General features: G+C 40.8%; 1 protein-coding gene across 7 annotated transcripts in view; it reads right to left on the reverse strand.

The window, feature by feature from the left end:
• Positions 1-20,869, reverse strand: part of SAMD12 (sterile alpha motif domain containing 12) — a 169,820-nt gene that overhangs the window by 132,596 nt on the left and 16,355 nt on the right. For all 7 annotated transcript variants that reach the window (XR_011093173.1, XR_011093172.1, XM_068672548.1 and 4 more), the window contains one exon: positions 20,566-20,744. Coding sequence is in view for 5 of the 7 variants with exons in the window: in XM_068672548.1 (XP_068528649.1) it covers positions 20,566-20,744 (179 nt within the window). In the remaining 2 variants the exon portion in view is untranslated. The remainder of the gene's footprint in view (positions 1-20,565; positions 20,745-20,869) is intronic.

A 20,869-nucleotide genomic window follows, 5' to 3' on the forward strand; every position in this document is an offset into this window, starting at 1 on the left:
ATTGCTGCCCCCAAACAGGGATTGCACCAGCAGTGCTTAAAGCCAGCTCTGCACAAGGGGAAACTGCTCCCCTAAGGTCCCAAATCAATGCACCACCAGCTCTTGAGCAGACTGATGAACCAGGAGACAGGTGTTTTATCTACCTTTCAAGCCACAGCTGGGTCAACCCTATCCATTACCTTCCGTACCTGTACTACAAGCTTCAGTGCACTACCAACAGAAAAAGGAAACAAATTATGAGAAATAATGAGATCGGTCTGGAAAGTAACAACATGTTAGAGGGAAGTTAACTCTATCTTAAGGCTGTCACAAGTATATCTATCAACAGGAAAGAATGAACTGTGCTGCCAAATAAACTATCACTGGGCATTATCCTGATAGGGATAAATACAGTATTGAAACAACAAGCGAGAATAAATAAGGTGATACATTTTCTGTAAGAGTATTCTCTTTCATTGCAGAGATATTGCACTCTGAAAGCAAGAATCACGACTGGCATATGCTTGTGTTGAGATAAATTGTTGTAGCATTATCAACAGACTCTGAAGAACTGAAGTGTCAGAATGAAAAAGGTGAAGACAGAGCACTCCTCAACGTCATCAAGAAATTTGCCCGACACTATTCTGATTGCTATCAGAATCCTGAAAACCGCTACTGTGGCAGACCAAAAATGCTTAAAATAAAATCACAAGCAGGACCAGGAGGACAATCAATTTGGGGGGCTGACAGCTAAATTTAAATTAAGCGTGTGTGCAATGTTTTAAAATTCACTTCATCTAAAAACACTGTGCATTTTTATCTTGCCAAACTGAAGATTAATATCACTCAGTAGAGAAGATTTCTTTCAGTCCAAAAATATATACTTGCTTTTGGATATTTGCAGAGAAAATCAGAAAAGGAGAGTTGCTCTGTCAGGATAGGGATCTTAACTTCACAAAACACACCAGTTGTTCAATACCTCTTCACTGATGTGTATTTGATTCTCCTTCTGCTACCTGAGATAATTCGAACCACCTATTCCCCACTCACAGTCGGGGCTCTAGCCATCAGCATCTTGCATCACAGATGACAGTCTTCATAAAGTAAGCACAAGCCCTTCTGCTTTTCCACAGAGAAACCTACTCTGGATCCTGCACAGATCTGGAGAACGGACCATTTCTGTCCACACAGCAGGTACCCTACTAGCATGCCTTGTGCAGCTATGAAGATAAAAGGCTCCTCCTCAAACTTCTCTAGCCCGCTTGCTCCTGGTATTTGAGTCAAAGAGGAAACATAATTAATTTCAATTAACAGCCCAGTATTAACAACAACATCAAGTAATTAACTAAAGTTTATTACAAGCACATGTTCGTTATTGCACTTAGCCATCCGCTACAGGGAGAATAGAAACTCAAGACACTCACCCTTGACATGGCACACACAACTTGTGGGCTGGCTCATCTTTTATCCTGTCTTAAAAACTAAATGCTACACCCACCGCAAAGGAGATTTATGGCATGAGTCTTCATCACCGAATACTCCTCCGCTCAGACTGGCAGGAGGCACAGAAGAGTACCCCATCTTGGTGAAAGCACTGAGTTCAAACCCATTCGGGCAAAAGCATGAAAGTGAGCAGGAGTTACCTAATAACTAAAGACGGCAATGAAATGCAGCCCCCTTCCCTTTTCCAATAGTTTGCCCTGAACTCAGAAGTACTGCCAGGCAAACTGCAATTCCACTTCTGGGGAAATTCACTATTTGTCAAAAATACTTTCCCCAGGTCTACATTAAAATAAAAAATAACACCAGCACAAAGCTACCTGTATTACAAAAGTGACAATTACAAAGGAGTCTCCATTCCCACTTTTTTCTTTTCAGTCCTGGCACCTCAGCAAGTTACATTCTAGGCGATTTAAGATCAAACTAAACTGAGACTCCTTGTATTTATTTTAATGGAACTGCTGACAAGGCATATAAGTAGGTCCACTGATTTTCTTGGAATTTCTCACAGATTTAAAGATAGTGATGTAAAAGAATTTAGCAAAAATACAGCCTGGAGCTGCAAGGAAATCCATCAGCCAAAACACTACAGAAATGTTTAATTTGCACGGAACTATCAATAATGCACCAAAATCTTGTTGCTCTTTAATTGCAGAACAATAAACAGCACAAGAAGAGAGCTAAACATGGAAAGATCTGAAAGACAGCACAGTCTGAAAGACTTCACACTTGTGAATTCCATCATAAGAATTAAAGGAGGTTGGTCAGTTTGCATTTGTTTTGTAGATCACAAGAATGCTTCTGTCAGAAGCATGTATGTCAGGCAATGCCTTATCTGCAATTCTTCAGTCACTTAATTGGAGTCTTTCAAAAAATAGCTGAATTACCAATAGTCAGCACGGGGAATTACAAAACTGGCTGCTCTGAAACGCTAAGAGCTAGACAGGGCTATGACTTTTAAACGTACCTGTTTCATATTCACATTACCCATAGTAACACGGATATGAACTGAAATGTGACAATTTAAAATTATGAAGTGTAGCTTAATGGGAGAATTTTCTAAGGCTTATAAAATTAATGCCTTTACTAAAAATACTACTCTAATACAAATAGGTCTTTATTTCATGAAAAAGGAGGTTGTACAGAGCAGCACTCTGTATTTCCAGAGATTTCATGTAACTCTAGTAACAAAACATAAATGTATCTGAAGTCCCAATGCCTTTCATTTATAAAAATAATTTTTAAAATGTCCTTATGCTTCAAAATATTCAGAATATTCTTACCAAAAGTTGTTCAAATAGAGGGTAAGTGTAATCTCAGAAACAGTCACCTAATAGTGTGAGAAATTTGTGCTTTTTGGTGACCTGCTTAAAAAAAGCACACCTGTAGCATACTAGTACTTTTGCCAATGCAGTGTACCTTTGTCTGGGAGCGTTTTCATCAACAATGTTGGAATATTATTTTTATTCTTCGGATTTACTGGTAGAGTTAATCTGACAGCAAATCTGGGTAGCACAGACCACACCTACACCCTTCTATTTCTAATTACAGTGTTTCCAGAGAAGATGCTTGACATGTCATAACCTAGGGTTTGAGAAGTAACTGTTTAAGTTTTTTTAATAGCTGCTTTATGTCAGAGGTGAATGTGACACTCCTTTTTTCATTCTGAAGTTACAGAGCAGGATTTCTGGATGAGAAGAGCTATAAACCAGATTGTTACTTTGGCCTTAGCAGGTAGTGAGGTTAGTTCTGTCATTAACTCAACAACAGTACATTTGTACGAGGTGAGCACTTAACATCCTGAGAGGATCTTAATCCCTATAAAATAATGACAGGTTGCTTTCTTAAAAGATTTACTCCTTCTGAGTGAATCACATTTTTGGCACCTTTGTTTCCAGCAGATGTGCCAATTAAGAGGCTCGTACCGTATGAACCAGCATAACCTTCCCATGCCAACTTTCAGTCTTTATGGGTAGGCTCATTCATATGCAGAAGACAAGTGCAGCAGCCAAGGCATTTTATAGCCCAACAGCAATCAAAGTTCTCTGGATATCTTTGCCAGTTGACTCTTAACTACATTGTCTTGAGCCAAACACATTTTGAGCAGAACAACTTTATAGGCCAGACATGTATATGAGTATTAATAAGAAAAGGTCCCTAGGCCCCAGCTGACAGGTCAACCTCTTCCTTCCCAGCGATGTTTCCACTTGCAGCAAAGGAAGGAGAAGGAAGGTAAATGTTGATAGAAGCAGCAGATCAGCTCAGCCATCTGATTCATGTGATAGTGTCGCAATGTCTGTATAGAAGGTCGCAATGGCTTTCTCTGCTTAAACAAATATCTAGAATGCAGATGCACTACCTATTTTTCCAAACATGCAGGGCACGTCTGACGTCAATTTAATTTCCTGCTAATTACTTTTGAAAAACTAGTGTTGTCTCCCTAATGAGGCAAATGCTCATATTCTCTTATCTTCCTTATGAAGTCCTATATTCATAAAAAGACCTTAAGCTTTACAATGCCCTTTTATCCCCTTTCTTAGAGAAAGCATATAGCATCAAAACTGAGATTCATGAAGGCCAGCCCCTCTGGCTAGGAAGCCGCCCAAGTTAGCCAACAAGAAAACACAGACAAAGCCACAGAGCACAAGGCCCACGCTCACATAAAGGGCAACCCAGACCAAGGGGAGACATCCCTTCTTACTCACAGGAAGCACTCCTTGAAGAGAGGCAAATGAACTCAGATGCAAAACAAAGGTCAGGAGCTTGTCCTTATTTTAAAAGGAAGCAGACGGATACGCCAGCATCACTGTTTCCGCTCATGAGCCCAGATATTTGGAGCTATAAAGCCCGCATACATGGGATTTGGCACATCAGATTCAAGAAGAGACAAGGAAAAAGAAAATACAGGTGGAGGGTAATATTACTGCCATGCTCCAAACCTATTTCCTAGATCAAGCCATTCACGGGAAAAAGGGTCTTTCCCAGGAGCATCCTGGCTCCACAGAATGGTTAAGCAGGGGAAGTATGCCACTTACATGAAGATTTTGCCTTTGGCTCCTTATAACCTCTGAAAATCTAGCCCCAAATGTGCCAGCATCACCTTTCCCGAGGAAGGCAACTAAGAGATGTCCCTAGAAACATGGAGCTGATATTTTCAACAGCAACAAAAACAGACCTGCTGCAAAATGCTATGTCCACCTGACCTCAAAGTAAGGAATTCAGGTCTTAAAGAGATGAACGTTGGAAAAGGGCTCAAGAAGGTAAATTCACCATCAAGAGGAACAATATTTATCTGCTATGATGTGCTGAGCGCACACAATATATAGCCTTCCTGGAGAGAGCTGTGAAGGGCCATCTAAACCAGTGTGCTAGAAAAACAAACTGGCCCTGAGTAAGAACTAAAAATATTTTAATTACATTTCTGAAAGGAACTCAGCCAACTTCTCGTTCTTGGGTCATTCGCTTGCAGTTTAAGATTACACAAATAATTCACGCTAATCATTCACTTTCTGTGAGCAGGAAGAACAATACTGTCAGGCAGCAAACAGCAGACAACTCAAGATCCACTCTAGGGGCAAATTCAGCTCACAAGTCAGAACTTACCCCTTGGTTAAGTAGCTGATGTTCTATACACAGATGACTGATTAAAGACTCCAGTAACTTTAAGCATCTCAAATCCCACATCAGGTCTGCCATGCTGTTCTTCTGTTTTGATCAGGGCTTTCGTCTCAACAGCAGCCTTCAGCAAGCGGTACTTTTACACAATTAATACTCAAGAGCTGGCATATTTTCTGAATAATGAAAAATGCAGGCAGGTCCAATAATACTTCAATCACATTAATAAGGAAATCTTCATTTTTATGCAGCTTTTTATATCAATCCAACTATGGATGAATAAATGACTCGAGGTAAAACTCACAATTGCATTGATTCATTTAAGTCATTTCTAAGAAGCATTAGATTTTAAAATATGCTAGTTGCTATCTATCCCGAAACAGCAGGTAAAACTGAAAAGTTGGTATGCAAAAGGGAACTTTAGCTCTGCAGATGACTTGCCAAATCTGCTCTGCAGCTTTATTCTAGATCACATTGTCACAGTGTCTCTCAGGTCAGATGTGTTACTGAATTCTACTCTTAAAACATCCTCCAATCCACAATTTTTGTTCAAGGTTTTCATGCTGAAAGCTTCTGAGTTTGTTGAAGTTCAAAACAATGCATGTTCTCAAACAAAAAAAAAAATATAAAAAAAATTCAAGGATGGAAGATGTTTCAAAGGAATCTAGTCAACACCTTTTTTTTTTTTTTTTTTTTCTTGGCAGTCCTGCCAAAGCCTCCGAGTTTTCTAATCTCCTAGACATCAGAATTCAGAGAAATGAACTGTTAAGGAATGTTACCAGACCTTTTACATGAAAACACAGCCAAGCGTAAGGAGCATGAGTAAATAGCTGATATAAAGAGCACCATCTACTGACAGGCAGCATTTTGACAGACCCAGTTTTGCAAGGCACTGCATGTGGCTTCCCGATAATGCAACTTTTATGGAGTTCAGCTTTCTCCTAGCAATGTACGGTACTTTTCACATTTTCTCTCTCACTTGCCTTGTCTCTTCTGTGCTGTTTAACCTCTTCTCCTGCTCACCTCTCATGAGACAGCCCACACGCTCCAAGGAGCAGCTGCAGCAGCTTTTAACAATCAGTCCCCCCTTTCTCTTTCCATTTCTCTCATTTCAGTTTCTCATTTAAGTTTCCCACTTTGAACTACTCTCCCCTAGTACCTACCTGCGATACTACTATTTTACGATTATAAATTAACATTTTATTACTGGTTGCTTATGAGGACACGTTTCCAAAACCTCCTGAGTCAACAGCAATTTTCCATTGAAGCTAACTACCTTCACACTGTCCCTAGATGAGAGGCATCTAGCCTCAAGATTACTGGAAGCTTCAAGGTTTCCTTGATGAGATGAAAATATCTTCCCATATTCTTACAGAGGAGATGATACAGAGGTGAAGGTTTCTTCCACACTTAACCTATTTCTCCTCTATTTCTTTGAAAAAGTATTACAACTTTTTATTATTTAACAAGACAAAGTATTACCGATATCCACAAATGATTCTGATTCAACTCCCAGTTAGTATAATCAGAAATAACCTTTAGGAATGCTATTTAACATCTTGATCATTTTTTATCTCAGGCATAACATGCAGTAGAAATGCATAGAGCTATTATGGCACATTGCTTTAAAGTACTTGCCAACACTATTGCAGTTCCTGTGCACTATTTGTGTTGCAGCATAGTAGGAGCTAAATTTACTTACATACATTTATGGAAAAGGATAGAAAAAAGTAAATAATAATAAATTTTCTAACAAAATGGTCAAAATTCCCAAGTTGTAAAGGCCTTCACTAGTAAACATAAGAATCACTTCTGATAATTAATCTTGAAAGTGAAAGTAGAAAATAAATATTCAAAAAAAGTTTGCATTACTTTACTGATTAAAACATCAATAATGCATTTAAAGCTCAGTTACATTTTTATATTTCATCCAGATTGCAAGAGTCAAAGAATCATAGAAAAATTAAGGTTGGAAAAGCCCTCCAAGATCATCTGGTCCAACCACCCTCCTACCACCAATGTCACCCACTAAACCATGTCCCTGAGCACCACGTCCAACCTCTCCTTGAACACCCCCAGGAACAGTGATTCTACAACCTCCCTGCACAACCCGTTCCAGTGCCTTTCTCTTTCTGAGAAGAAATGTCTCTTAATTGTTTTAATTGTTGAAGAGTACTGCTCTTTGTTCAATTCTTTAATTGTTGAAGAGCAGGGGCATGACGCTTCCATTTTTCCACTCACCAGGGCCATCGCCCAAATGCCAAGACTTTTCAGCTATGATGGAGAGAGGCTTGGCAACTCCATCAGCCAATTCCCTCAGGACCTTGGGATTCATGTCATCAGGTCCCAAAGAACCTGCTCTTCACTTACAGTGGATGGGACTTTGATCCCCCAGCCTCTATCTACGGGTTCAGGGAAATTAAAAACTTGAGAAGCCTGTCTACCAGTGCAAACAGAGGCAAAGTAGTTGTTGATTAACTGAGCCTTCTCCATGTTTGTCATTACCAATTACTCAGATACAGAAACTCATTCCTAATATAAGAAATTAGCCACCTATAATTGGTTACATTACTATTTTCACCCCTCAGTCTGTTTTCACAAGTGTTAAAGGTGCATGGTGGCCCTCGGGGACTCCTCCTGTCACCCCAGCACAGCAGCCTGAAGGAAGCTGGGTCCTCTCTTGTGTTGTTCCTCCAGGCTCTGTGCAGAAGGGATGCCACCTCACAAACAAGGGCTGGGGGATGGGAAAGAAGCACTCACACAACCCCTGAGAATCGGCAAGAGTTGTTTATTGCCAGGACATCTTGCAGGTGAGCCTGCGGGATGTCCATGGTGTTTGGTGGCTCCAAGCTAATGCTTGGGATAGAGCCTGAGCGACAAGTAGGGAACTTTCCGGGCACTGCTGCAACGCTGGTAGGTAGCAAAGACATGCCAGGGTAGCCCCAGGTCTGCTCTGGCCGAGGTGGATCCACTTCCATCGGCTCCTCCACATCTCGTGGATCCAGCTCCATGGGCGCCATGGTGTTTGGCAGCAGGACAGGCCAGTCCTTGCCTGGGACTGCCCAAACAGGATGCCTTCTGTCTGGAATGTTTTCAGGCCAGAGTGATGAACCAGGAGGTCGTCCAGTTCCAACCCTAGGTCCCACGCCACTGTTGGGCTGATTTCCATACACCGGTTCAATGCTGCCATCTGTTTTATGGCCCTGGCTTGGTCCCATGCTCTGTTCTGGATGGCTGGCATGCCTCTGCTCCCCATGGCTGTCTGCCTGGTGCTCCTGCCTTCACTCTACACCACCACCACGCCAGTGGTTAGGCCCATGCCCCCCGTGGCTGTATGGCTGAGGGGGTGGCCTGTTCCCCATGTCACTGTGGTGCCACAGAGGCTCTATCCCTCTGCCCATGACACTTCTTTGCGTTAGGTGCATTCCTGCTCGATGCTTCCTCAAACTGCATGGCTGTCCTCACACCAAGAGGCCTGCCGCTCACCTTGCTCTTTCTGGTCGTCTTCCCACCACACAAGTTGGCCGTCAGAGTGCCCAGAAGCTCAGCGAAGGAGAAGGAGGGTTGCGGCTGTGAGGGCCCCTTTTCTGGGGCTGGCTCCCCCAGGCCATTTGGCTTGCCAGAGAGAAGGGCTGTCCCTCAGTCACAGGGACCGCCCTGCACCTCCCATCCTGTGCCCTGGGTTTATTTTTAACACTGGTTTTTAGGTAATTAAAATTAATTTATGAAGAAGAACAGAAGCAAGGTGCACCTTAAGCCCTAATTCCCATGAGCGCTTTGTGCTCTGAGTGAAGAATTTCTTCTTCACATTACATCTAATCTAAATCTCCCCTCCATTTGTTCAAACCCTTTATTCCTTGTTCTATCACTACACTCCCTGATAGAGTTCCTCTCCAGCTTTCATTTAGGCCACTTTTATGGGTGTTAGGTTAGGTGGCAGAACTGCAGGACCTTGCAAATTGCAGCCTTATCTACCTTGTTCCACGTGTTCCACGCGACATTTCCCAGCTCAGCCTCTAGCCTCTCATCAGTGTTACACAGAGTCATTCAGATTGGAGAACCCTTCCAAGATCATCTGGTCCAACCACCCCCCTACCACCAATGTCACCCACTGAACCATGTCCCTGAGCACCACGTCCAACCTCTCCTTGAACACCCCCAGGGGCGGTGCCTACCATGATCCCCAATACCTTTTCTGCAAACATCCCTTCCAGCCATCTGGCTTCCAGCAGCTGCTAGTACATGAGATTTCTCCTCTCCAGGTACAGGCCTCAGCATTTGCTTTTGTTGAACTGCACGATGTTCCTGTCAGCTCATTTCTCTGGCCTGCCATACTGAGATTATTTAATTTCCATAATGATTAAAATTTATTATTGCTGAGGAGTCACTGCAAAACATTCAATTTACTGTTTTTATACAATAAACCTTGTCAATCTGTTTAGAACAGGATTGAAAGAGAAACACCTGATCCATTTTGCTGACAGAGATGTTATAGTCAATCTGTTCATCTATGTAGCAAATTAATACCCATTAATAACATTACGAGAGTAATTTTCTAATAGGAAGGGAAGTTCCAAATTCCACCATGATTTATAGCCCTGCTTGCTGGGGTCAGCACTGAAGCTTGAGTTTTCTAGACTATTTGCATGCAGAAGCAACAATTTTCTTTTTTTTTTTTTCCTTTTAACCTTTCTCTGCTCTAGATTTTTTTCTCCCATTACACTTTATTTCATCCTTTGCAGTCCAATTCCCTTTTACCACCTGTGATCTTTACCTGATCTCCTTCATCTACCTACTATCCCTATAACCTATGCCTGCCTCAGCTTTTTATTTTGACCCTTTGAGATATCCCAGGTGATGAGATGGGTAATTTCACTGCTCCCCACTCTACTTCTCATATAATTATAGCTCTGGAGTTAGACAGCAGCTACACTTCTCCGAACAAAAAAATTTTGCACCTGTTTCACCAAAAGAGCATCCAATTCTCGTCTCTTATTCATCAGGACAAACTAAAGAATTTGGTAAAGCTGGTGAGGTGCTTCCTCAGAGATGCCCTGGTACAAAGCTCTGTAAGATCCTGAAGTGTACCAGGTTTGTCAATGGAAAAAAAAAAAAAAAAAAAAAAAAAAAGAATTAAAAACACAAACAAAATCCACAAACCCAGAACAAAAGCTTAACCATGGGAAGAGTGTGTTAGGGAGGAAGATGAAGATGATCATGCAGAAAAGAGAGCTGAATAAAAATCTCATCAGCAACGACTTAGCCTCATTTGCCATCATCACGCCACGTATAGAAGTGCTGATCTTATTTTCAAGCCCAGTTCCATCCTCTCATTTTATTTTCAGTTTTTAGCATCACTTGCAGTTTGTGTAAACTATTTTATAGCACAATAAGATGCACTCTGTATTGTTTTTTTTACCCCACCAAGTGTCAGGCCTATTCATTTAACCTGACTGCATTTTACAGTGTTCTTTGTGGAATCAAAAGTTAATGCAACTGCCTTCTCTGCTATTATTCTTTCTGGATTTTATCAGCATTTTTGTGTCCTTTGCAACCTGGAAACCAATGTGGGGAGAAAAAGTTAACAGGGAAAAAAAAAAGTTAATGTCTTTTACTGTCTCCCTTCCAGCAAAACAGGCAACATATTCCAATGGACACACACGAGTAACTGAATTTCATCTGAATTTGAGATTTTATCACCATGCTGAACACTGATCTGAGCACCTCATTTGGCACTGTTCTTTGTTTTTCTCCCCTTCAGAAATACTGTTTAAAAATGAAACGCTTCAACTACCAAAGTTATTTTGCCAGATATTAAGAAAAAATTAAATAACAGCTAAGAAAAACAACACTGATAATTCTTAGGCCAAAACCCCTTTTTCCAAATAATCACTCAGCTACTAGTTAGTACAAACAACTAGCTATAGTTTGCAAGCCATGAAGTAGCCTTCCATACAGAAAAAGAAAACAGCAGTGACAGTTGAGTAAGCATGAACCTTAACAAGCACTTCATTTTCAGAATCTTCTTCTACAATCAGCAGTAAAAGTTTTGGGAAACTTTACTACATGGAGTAACAGTCACAGTTTTCCTCATTGGGTCTATGAGTATCACCAATCACATTTAAAGATGAAATACTGACAATAAAATTATTTTTTTCTTCAAGACAAACCAAAAGAAGAGCAAAACGTCTGAGTCACCAGAAGAAAAATGTTCGAGACAGTCACGTCTGAAGGAGAAGATGTTAATCATGATGGAAATTGTACCAGAAAATGTTTTTCTACTTAATCAGCAAGGACAGCAATTAGTTAAAATAATCTTCAAATTTAGACACAAGCTGTATTTAAAGAAAGGACGCTGTATAAGCAAAGGTATGCTGAAGTTCAGTCACATCTACTTTTTCATAATGAAAACATTCAGAAAATCCTTGGCAATCTAAAGCGTACTGCTAAGATTGAAAGCAATCAGCCTTGAATGAAAGATGAATTAATAGCGATTCCAAAACCATTAGATACAGACTCTATTATCACGCTTTTGTTTAAAGCAAGGGAAAAAAGGCAAAAAAGTAGAGGGTGTCTAGGTCAGCAAAGTCATCAGTAGTTGATGGATGCACTTACAGACATTGGAGAAAAAGAGAAATAGGCAGAACATAAAACCCACTTACAAGATGCTGTATGTAAAGAGTAGGAAAAAAAGGCCTTGAGATGAGCAGTAACTCTACCTTGTTCAGAGCTGAAGGTTTTCTACTTCTAGATATGCATGTCAAGGGCACATTTAACCCTAGAGTCACAGCTTAATGCATCACAACATTATTCATTCCTAGACATTTGATAAAATTAGAAATATTCACTCTACCAACTGTATCTTCTGAGAACAGTCCCTACCAGCAATGTCCATGAACCCTGGGTGAGGAATTAGGGGGTAAAGGAGACAGAGGAATTCTTACTTCAGAAAGTGTTGATGACTGCTTCATGGCTAACCTCTAGGCAAGCTGGAAACACAACATTTTTCTTGTGAAAAATGGTCAATTTAACAGCGTGCTACTACCCAACGCAGCAGCCTTGCTCCCTCTCCCCGGTATTTTGCAGCTGCTGCTTCTGCTGGCAGAGCTCTTGAGGTTGCAAGGAGAAAGACCACACCTGTTAGCTGCTGTGAGATATAAAACGGGCATAGATGTCTCCCCAAAACCATGCTGAGCTTTTGCTGCAAACTCACAGTCGGACTGCTAGGAAGCCCTGAGCAGATCCTGCTGGTTATTCAGACGTAAGCTCTGGTAGTGATGCGCCACAAGAACCAGCATCAGCATCTCCCATTTCAGGCAAAGCAAGAGTGAGAGCTACATCACTCTTAATCAGTCATAGGAACCCCATGCTACTTACTAATTGGTTAAAATATTAGGAGGAAAGGGAAGAATTGTCTCACACTAAACATGACATTCTCCTTGCCTTCTGCTTGCTTCACTGATAATACAAAGCATCACAGAAGATGTCATCTTGGACATTTGGGAGTTATCTTTCCACTGCCTGCACTGGCACAACAGCTACACAGTAATCTGAAGCTGGCCGTGGAGTAGAGATAAACCAGAAACTCTTCTGCCTGCCATCTACATTCAGAAACAGCCAAAAAACTATTTGCAAAATGTGAAATCAAAGCATACTAAAAAGCCTCCTCGATTTCAGGTGTTATTGTTGGCATTTTTACAATGCCTTAAGGCCCTGAATGAGATAAGGTTTCCCTCAGCACCAAACATCACGCACATGCTAGTAAGTTCCCAGCCACCAAATACTTCCAATCAGAATCATAGGGAAGACGCAAGAAGCATTGAAGTTCTCCAAAATCCTCCCCAAAGTAAAGTCCTTACAAAAATGGAAAATCCCATCCACACCATCCATCAAAAATTAATTAAGGCTTGCAGAAGCCAGCATATACCAAACCCACCAAACCCCACTGTGCTTTTTGGGAACTGTGGTGGAACAGCGTCCACATCAACCCCTCTTTTAATTGGGTGTACAGCAGACAAAGCACCCGAGGAGGCCTTCACCATTACCCACCATGGAAAACAGCTGGAGAATCTATTCCACGGAGGAGAATGAGAACATGCAGAAAATGCACCACAGCATTTATTATTCTGGAGCATCCTGCCCAAGCCAATGTTTTCCAGGTTTCAGGCACACATGGCAAAGCGTTTGGAGAACCAATGTTACACATGTACAAGAAAAGATTGGTAGCAAGTTTACTCCAAGTCTGTTTTAACTCATCCTAATTATCTTCTTTTTACAGCTGGAAAAGCTGATCCACACATCAGGAATTTCACTTCTAGAGAAGAGTAACAGATTTCTGAAGTCCAAGACCTATTAAAAGAAAGTGGGTGGGTGGGGGAATACACACTCCAATCTTTTCCTTTTAATCCAAAGGACAGACTCGTTCCAGATTAGGCAGCTTTTGCTTGCTAGAAGATCATATTGAACACAGCTGTATTCCTGTGTCTAGTTTACCCTAAGTGTAAATGTATGATTTTTGAGATAAACCCAATTTCTGAAACACAGTCTTCTAACACATTTCACCTCCATTAGACATTAGTAACCATTTCAGCATCAGACAAAGGCTCGTTAGCTAGTAAGGTTGAGCACAGAGTTCATTCGGAGATCACGATACCGAAATTCACATCAATGTAGTCCATGAAGTGTAGACAGACTCTGCTGAGCAGTGCTCACATCAGGTCAAATCTAAACCCTCTCTATGCTCTTCTGAGTACGTTGACTGGATCTTCAGCAAAAAATAATAGGAGTTTAGATACCTGGGTTACACGCAGACACTTAAATTAAGTTGCCCTCATCATCAACAAGCTCAATTCCACTCATTGTAACCGAGGGAAAGACGGACTCCATTCCGCCCCCAGCCATCCTTTTCCAGGCCCTTAATGAAATCACTTCCTTCCTTCGCACACCTCTGCACTGAGTGAAAGCTTGACAAGTTGATAACACAAGAAATGCCCTTCAGACACTATCAGGGCTATTATGCTCACACACCCCTTTTGTGATTGTGACACATTTCACTTGCAGTGCTAAGCAATTATGTCATTTTTTCAAAATGGTAAAGAAAAAAAAAATCCCACTTGTAGAGAGAAAGGTGGACTACAGCGACTGCTAATCAGTTTTGTCACAAGTGTCCAGCAAACACATGTGGCAGATTAATGAAATTATTGTTATAACTCAGATGAGATGCACTATTTGCAGAACTCACAGTGCCAGCAGTGAGGCATTAAACTGCTTTCCTATTTTAAATGCTAAATTGGTTCTATAATACATTTTGTAATCCCTCTAATCAGTATTCTATTATTTTCTTTAAAGGACAATTCTATACTTTTTCTTCTCCACCAAGGCAGCTGTGTCATTAAAATACTGATTTATTTTTAAAGCAATCTCCGGGAAGCCCTTAGAGTAGCTTCAAAGTGAAAGCAGAGGTTTTGGATGGCTTTGTGGAGCAGCTTCAGAACAAGGCGAGCAGAACAGGCAGTGTAAGTACATTATGCATCTGCACGCTGCATGGAATTGCTTTTTTCCTCTAAAAGCCGCTCCATCTCTTTATCTCTATTTCTTTTTCCCTAAAGAGAAGTTCTTTTAAACAATGCGCCTGTGCCTACATGTGCCTATAGCATCAGGCATCCCACTTATTTCTAGAGTACTGCCACGTCTCTTTACTACTTGTTTGCTAATACATCCTGCAGTTGCTGCTCCTTTTCACACTGCTGTAACGGAAAAGCACACAGATTTCACACTGATAGCTTTCACAGGACAATAGAAGCCTGAAGAGACGACGTTTCCCTCCTTATGCTCCCTCAGCTGCCTCTTTGTAGCCATCTGCTCTTGCCTAACCTACACACGGAGGCATTCACCCCCTGCAGCAGAAAGCACCATTTTGCTGGGGATTTGTGCAGCCCCCAGCCCCACCATAGGGTCACAGGCTGCGATGCTTCCAGCACCCTGCCTTCCTTCACGTGCACGCACCATGCACATGCAGGCACCGAAAATGTTTTCATTGATTTTTTTGGTGAAAGTGCAAACTGTAAGAGGCCTGAAAAAGAGGATTTTCTCTTCCTGGTATCCTGATGCAGCGATAGGCCTTACTTGTAAAGGATCTCTTCAAATAGTTCGGAAGGTCAACCGTGGTCTTGTCTTCTGCGAGTAAATTTCATCTGCTCTACTTACAGCCACCTAAAGAGCTAAGCATTAGTCTGAGCTAGTTATTTTGAATTCCTGTGGGGAGAAAGGAAAAAAAAGAGAAGCAGTAGGAGTGTAATCTCATCTTGAGACAGGGAAGGAAAAGAATAATGGTCCTTTGCAAGATGCCCTTCTTTTCCCTTCGCTGTCCTGGGCAGAGCACAACAAATGAGGTCAGGCAAGATCTCCCACTTACATGCAGCTGCTGTCAGGGCAGCTGATATTTCCGAATCCCCAGGTATGCAGTCACGATGAACTGGAGAAGACAGATCTTTTATAATGAATGCAGAAATCTTGCTGCAAAAAACATGGGGCATCACAGTACGCTATTCATAACAGGATTGGAAGACGCAGAATGGGGAAAAACACGCTATTGGGAATACATTTGGACCCCGAATCAGGCATTTGTCCTACAACAAGCTGACTTAGAGGACTGCAGCAAACAGATCTGTTTCTTGTCTCCCTGGCTAATTACAATTTAAATTCTGTACCAAGCAGTTAAGTTCTGGCCTACAGGTAGGGTTCCTCCAGCACTTTGTGCCAGCCAGTGAGGGATAAAAACATCAGCCTCAGCTGCTGGAAACACACAGGGTCACCCAGCATTCCTGTTTCACCGCTCAGGATACGAGTCCACTGCACAGTTTTGAGACTTCAGACATCAGAGGTCACAAACAAATGGTAAGCTGAGAGAGGAAGAAATGTGTCCACAAACATTTCAGCACCTGAGTGGAACAGACCAGACGGGGTCACACTCAACCTCCACTTGGCCAAAATCCTTTTGGGTTTCAGCCAGTCCAGTCTGGGTTCTTGTTTACATACCCCACGAGGCCACCGCAAAGAAGAGGGGAATAGTTGGAAAACAAAGCAAAATGGTAAAGCTTCACCAACCAACCCACTCAGTGGCTGTTGATGTTTCTCAACCAATTACAAAAAAAATAAAATGTTTGAGCAGCTGTTACGAATATGTGCATGTATGTAACGTTACTCATATCACCAGGACTGCGGCTTGGCAAAAACCCTCTCTTCATCCTACTCATTTTATAAGTTTGACTACAAAGGATAATACTGTGAAACAGAAGCCACTGATTAAAAAACCTAGAGATCTTTTCTACAGATTTTTTTTTTTTGTTCTTCTGTTAGAGATTTTTTTTTGGAGTACCTGACAAAATAATATCTATGCTGCACACCCCAAGTACTCCTGTAGCAGAGCAGAGCTCTTCAGGAAGCCAGAGGAGCTGCTTCCACCCCATCGACCCTGAGCTGGACCCAGAAAGCTGTGATAAATGCTCATCCTCTTGGTAGCGAGCTCAGTCAGTCCTTCAGTGTTGTTCAGTGTCACTTAGAAAAAGCTTTTTTTTTTTTTTTTTAAAGAAAGCAAAAGCAACCGAAAGAGTTGCTGAGCCACACTCTAACAAAAAGTGTACTCTACTGGTGTCTACACAGCAGTCATCAACAGAAGGCAAGACAAAACACCTCTCTATTTACCAATTTCCTTCCAGAGTTTTCATGAGCATTTTAAAGGACTGTTAATTTGTCTCTAAGTCAGATAAAAATCTGCTATTACTAACACAAAAGTCTAACTAGTGGTTAACATTAAAAAGTCTATTATTTGCTACTGCTGCTCCCACATGAGACAATATGTGTCATCAGATATACGCACCTTACTTAAGAAACAGTCTTTTAATAAGTGACAGACCTTTAATAAGTGACAGACCAGATTTGGGGGTCACGCTCACACTGAACAGCACTTCATGAGTGCAGTACGTGGGCAGCCTTGATAAAGCTAGCACTTCTTTGAGAGGCCTTGCTGAACCTTGTTAGGAAAGGCTTCCCCTGTTAAAGCCTATACTGACAAAAATATGGGACTTGAGAAGTATAGTAAAGCTCTCAGTACCCTAAATTATCTCTGGATAAACACGAGTCAGGCCAGTTGGAGCTACTGAGTAGGGTTCTATTAAAAAAAAATTAAAACCAGACCATAGCAACCAGAAGCAGCATTTTAATAAAATAAAGATAAGAATTCCAGAAAACACATATGACAGGCAGAAGGTGGTAGTTAAATGAATTTTATACACTATTTTTATATCTATATCGATAGATATACGTGAAGCATCCTTGCTCTCTCCAATGAATTTTTCTGCTCTGTAAGACTGTCCACTCAGACAGATTATTTTATACAATCTGAACACTGAAAATCATTTACTGACCAGGAAAGTATACATATTCATATCCATAAACACACACTTTTAAACACATAATGCTATTTTAACACTTCAATAACTTAATTTGTATTATCTCCTGTATATCAGCATCTCAATGAACGAAACACATCAGTTTAAATACGAGTAATCGTGGCGTTTTTCAGACTTCCTTGTATTTTTTATACATAACAAGCTGGTTCCTTAGCAGCGTTTGAGGACGACTGTGATCATGACTCCATTATTCTTTAAAATCGCACCTGTCTATGAAAATTAGATTCCACATTCATCAAGAGCTTCTAAATGAGTGCTCCTTCAATGAATCTACACTTTCTGCTGTCTGCATCCCAGATATAGAAACAAATACTTGTATTCCCCTATTTGCAACTCAGTAGCTGCAGACGAACTTTAAATCTATCTGTGGCCCATGAATTATTACTGTTCTGCAAAATCATAGCTGAAGACAGAAAAAGAAGGACACGCTCTATTAGAAAGGAGACTCTGTTTGTTTCTTTGGACAGCAAAACCTTAGAGCTGCCAGGGGTTTAAAGAGCTGGAATTGGTCCCAATGAAGACAAATTAGAAAGCTGAAAGCAGAGAAGACAGTCTATAAGGCAGCCTAAATTGCACTCGATACATTGCAATGCTTTGTGCAATGTATGTCTCACCACTGTGGATATGGAGCATGTTTAAATATTATCTGAATGCACAGGATTGCAAAGAAGCCTTTTTAAAAATAACTGAGCAATGAGGAAATATAGAACAAATGGATCTGCCACAATGTTTTATTTACAATACTTGCCTCTATTCCTTCTCATCTTTCCACTGTATGGGTATGATTGCATGTATAAAGTTTCATAATGACAGCTTGCTTCAACTCCTAAAGCCACACAACTGACAATCCCAACTCTACATTCACATTTTAGAGGATAAAGCAACACAGTTTTGACAGTTAAGTAGAGCAAGTCTGAAAAGACAGGCCACCTCAGGCTATAACATGAATCCAGATGAGAAACGTCACAAAGTTAATGCCACACACAGGCACACACACACACAAAGAAGTTATGAACAAGGCGCTCACAAAAAGCAGCCCACTTCATTAGCTTGATATTATTATGCCAAGCTTATTCCATCAAGCAAAAAATTTAGTTTGGGGTGGGGTTATTTTGCCAGTTCTGTGTTAAATCTGAAAAATGCCCAACTCACATTAAATAAAGCTCCTGTAATCAGATTTAGGAAACCAACGGCTGATTTCACTACATTCAAAGTGGTACACTCCCTCTTTTTCCTGCCTATCCCTAGCACAGAAATGGTTCCCCATCCATCAATCCAACAGGTACAGCTCACATAGTAGAGAGAGGCTCCATTATATTAAATCACCAATGTATCTCATTCCAATTTTCCACTAGAATAAGTCTTTTGCAAGCAAAGACAAGCCTGATCTGCCTGTGTTCCGTGTCAGCTACATGAGCCCATTCTCATCTGGAAGCCCCATTGCATCACTAAGCTCGTTCATGCCTAAGCTTGTAAGATCTCTTCCGAGTTTAATGTACTTGAGCTTTCAATACAGGGCAGATCTGCATCTGGTGAGGTCAAAACAGGGCAGAGTCAGATTGCTTTTGTAAGTGAAAGGCTGGGTAAACACATTTTTAGCTGAGCTTTGTCTCAAAGCTCATCCAAAATTTGGTGGTCTTTACACCAAACGGATGATTCCAACTAAGCACAAACCTGTTCTCCAAGGGCTCAAGAGAAATCATCAATGTGCTTGATCACTAGCCCCAAAACAGACTACAAGTAACAGTGATTTTCATAGAATATCCCAAGGTGGGAAGGGGGAAGGACCCACTTGGATCAGAGCCCAAAGAGAGACAGACTTTAATCAAAGACAGCTTGAACTTGATCTAGTTAATAGCGTTAACAACTGGATCGAGCTGATAAAGACAGAATGAAACGAGCGTAAGGTGTTCTTATTCATAACTAGGTATTTTAGACAAATATCCAAATGGAGAATTCATACCAAGCCTTTATTGTTAAGGCTACTGCTCAAAACATTTAATGCTATTTTATTCGAAAAGTGAAATACCTTGTAACTGTATGCATATTATTTGTAAGATTTACTATATTGATGACAGTAGCAAATACTCTTACTGGACCTAGCCTTTTTTGGTCCTTTAAAAAAAAAAAAAAAAAAAAAAGGATAGATGACAACAGTCATTTTATTTGCACTACTAGCTCCCAAAGTACCAGATTCAGTAACAATGACATTTTTCATCCCCTCAAAAAAACTGCTTTTAGGCAGGTCAGTAAGACTGATAGGGCTTTTAAAGAATCTCTCCCAGACTACTAGTATTCTTTAAAAAAATATTCTCTCATATTAGATACATTTTTAACTAGAACAATATGTGACAAATTATTGTTCTATCCCTGAAGGGTCTGGAGCACACACATTCACCTGCACTTCACAGTCACGTCTATTGCACACAAAGAAATAGCAAAACTCTCATCAGCTTATGAACGGGTGCAGAAGCTTCATTTGTCTTTATGATTCACCCATGAAGTGTGTTTATTCACTGACATACCAGACATGGAAGAACTGACAGGGTATTTTTCTTAAAATTAGTTAACAGTTTGTTGAACTCAGTTGTCCATATAAACATCCATACGTTTAAACCTTTCTCTTCCTTTACCTGCTCCAGGAAAAAAATAAACAAGTTACCAAAAAGAAAAGAAAAAACAAAAACCCTATCTATTGCCATTCTGGTTGCTACTCAAATCATTCAGAAAACAGGTCTTCACAAAGCCTGAAAAAGAGCAATTTCATTATTTATCATTATCTTCACACAGAGAGAAATAAAATAGTGCAGCGTCCATGATGTGTGTGCAAAAACTCCACAGCAATACCTCCCTTCTGTAACACCCACTTCCTTAGACTTATTTTTGCACCTTTGTATGTCTTTAATAGGATGATGAATGCTTTTTAAGCAGTAGTCACGACCTCAAAACGCCTGGATTCTTAAAGACTCACCAAAATAAGTAAGTATCCCGTTCTACTCACTTTAGATATTTCTGGTTCCACTTGTTGCTTTTTGGGGGTCTCTTTTGACTCGGGCCCTTTCGGAGCACTGGTGTTCTTCGCAGAGGGCGATTCACCTCCTTCACCTTCAAGTTGCAGATTAATGCCTTCTGTGGGGACAGGGTGATCAATACCATTTGGATTCAGATTGCAATGGATAGCTGGGGGGAAAAAAAGACAAAACACTGCTTAGGAAAGAAGAACCCAAATGTTGTAAGCATTTATCACAAAGTACTAAGAAATGCCATACAGTAACAGAGTTATGACAGATAATGGCAAAAACACC

This window comes from Anas acuta, chromosome 2 (genome assembly GCF_963932015.1).
Source record: "Anas acuta chromosome 2, bAnaAcu1.1, whole genome shotgun sequence".
Taxonomy (NCBI): Eukaryota; Metazoa; Chordata; class Aves; order Anseriformes; family Anatidae; genus Anas; species Anas acuta.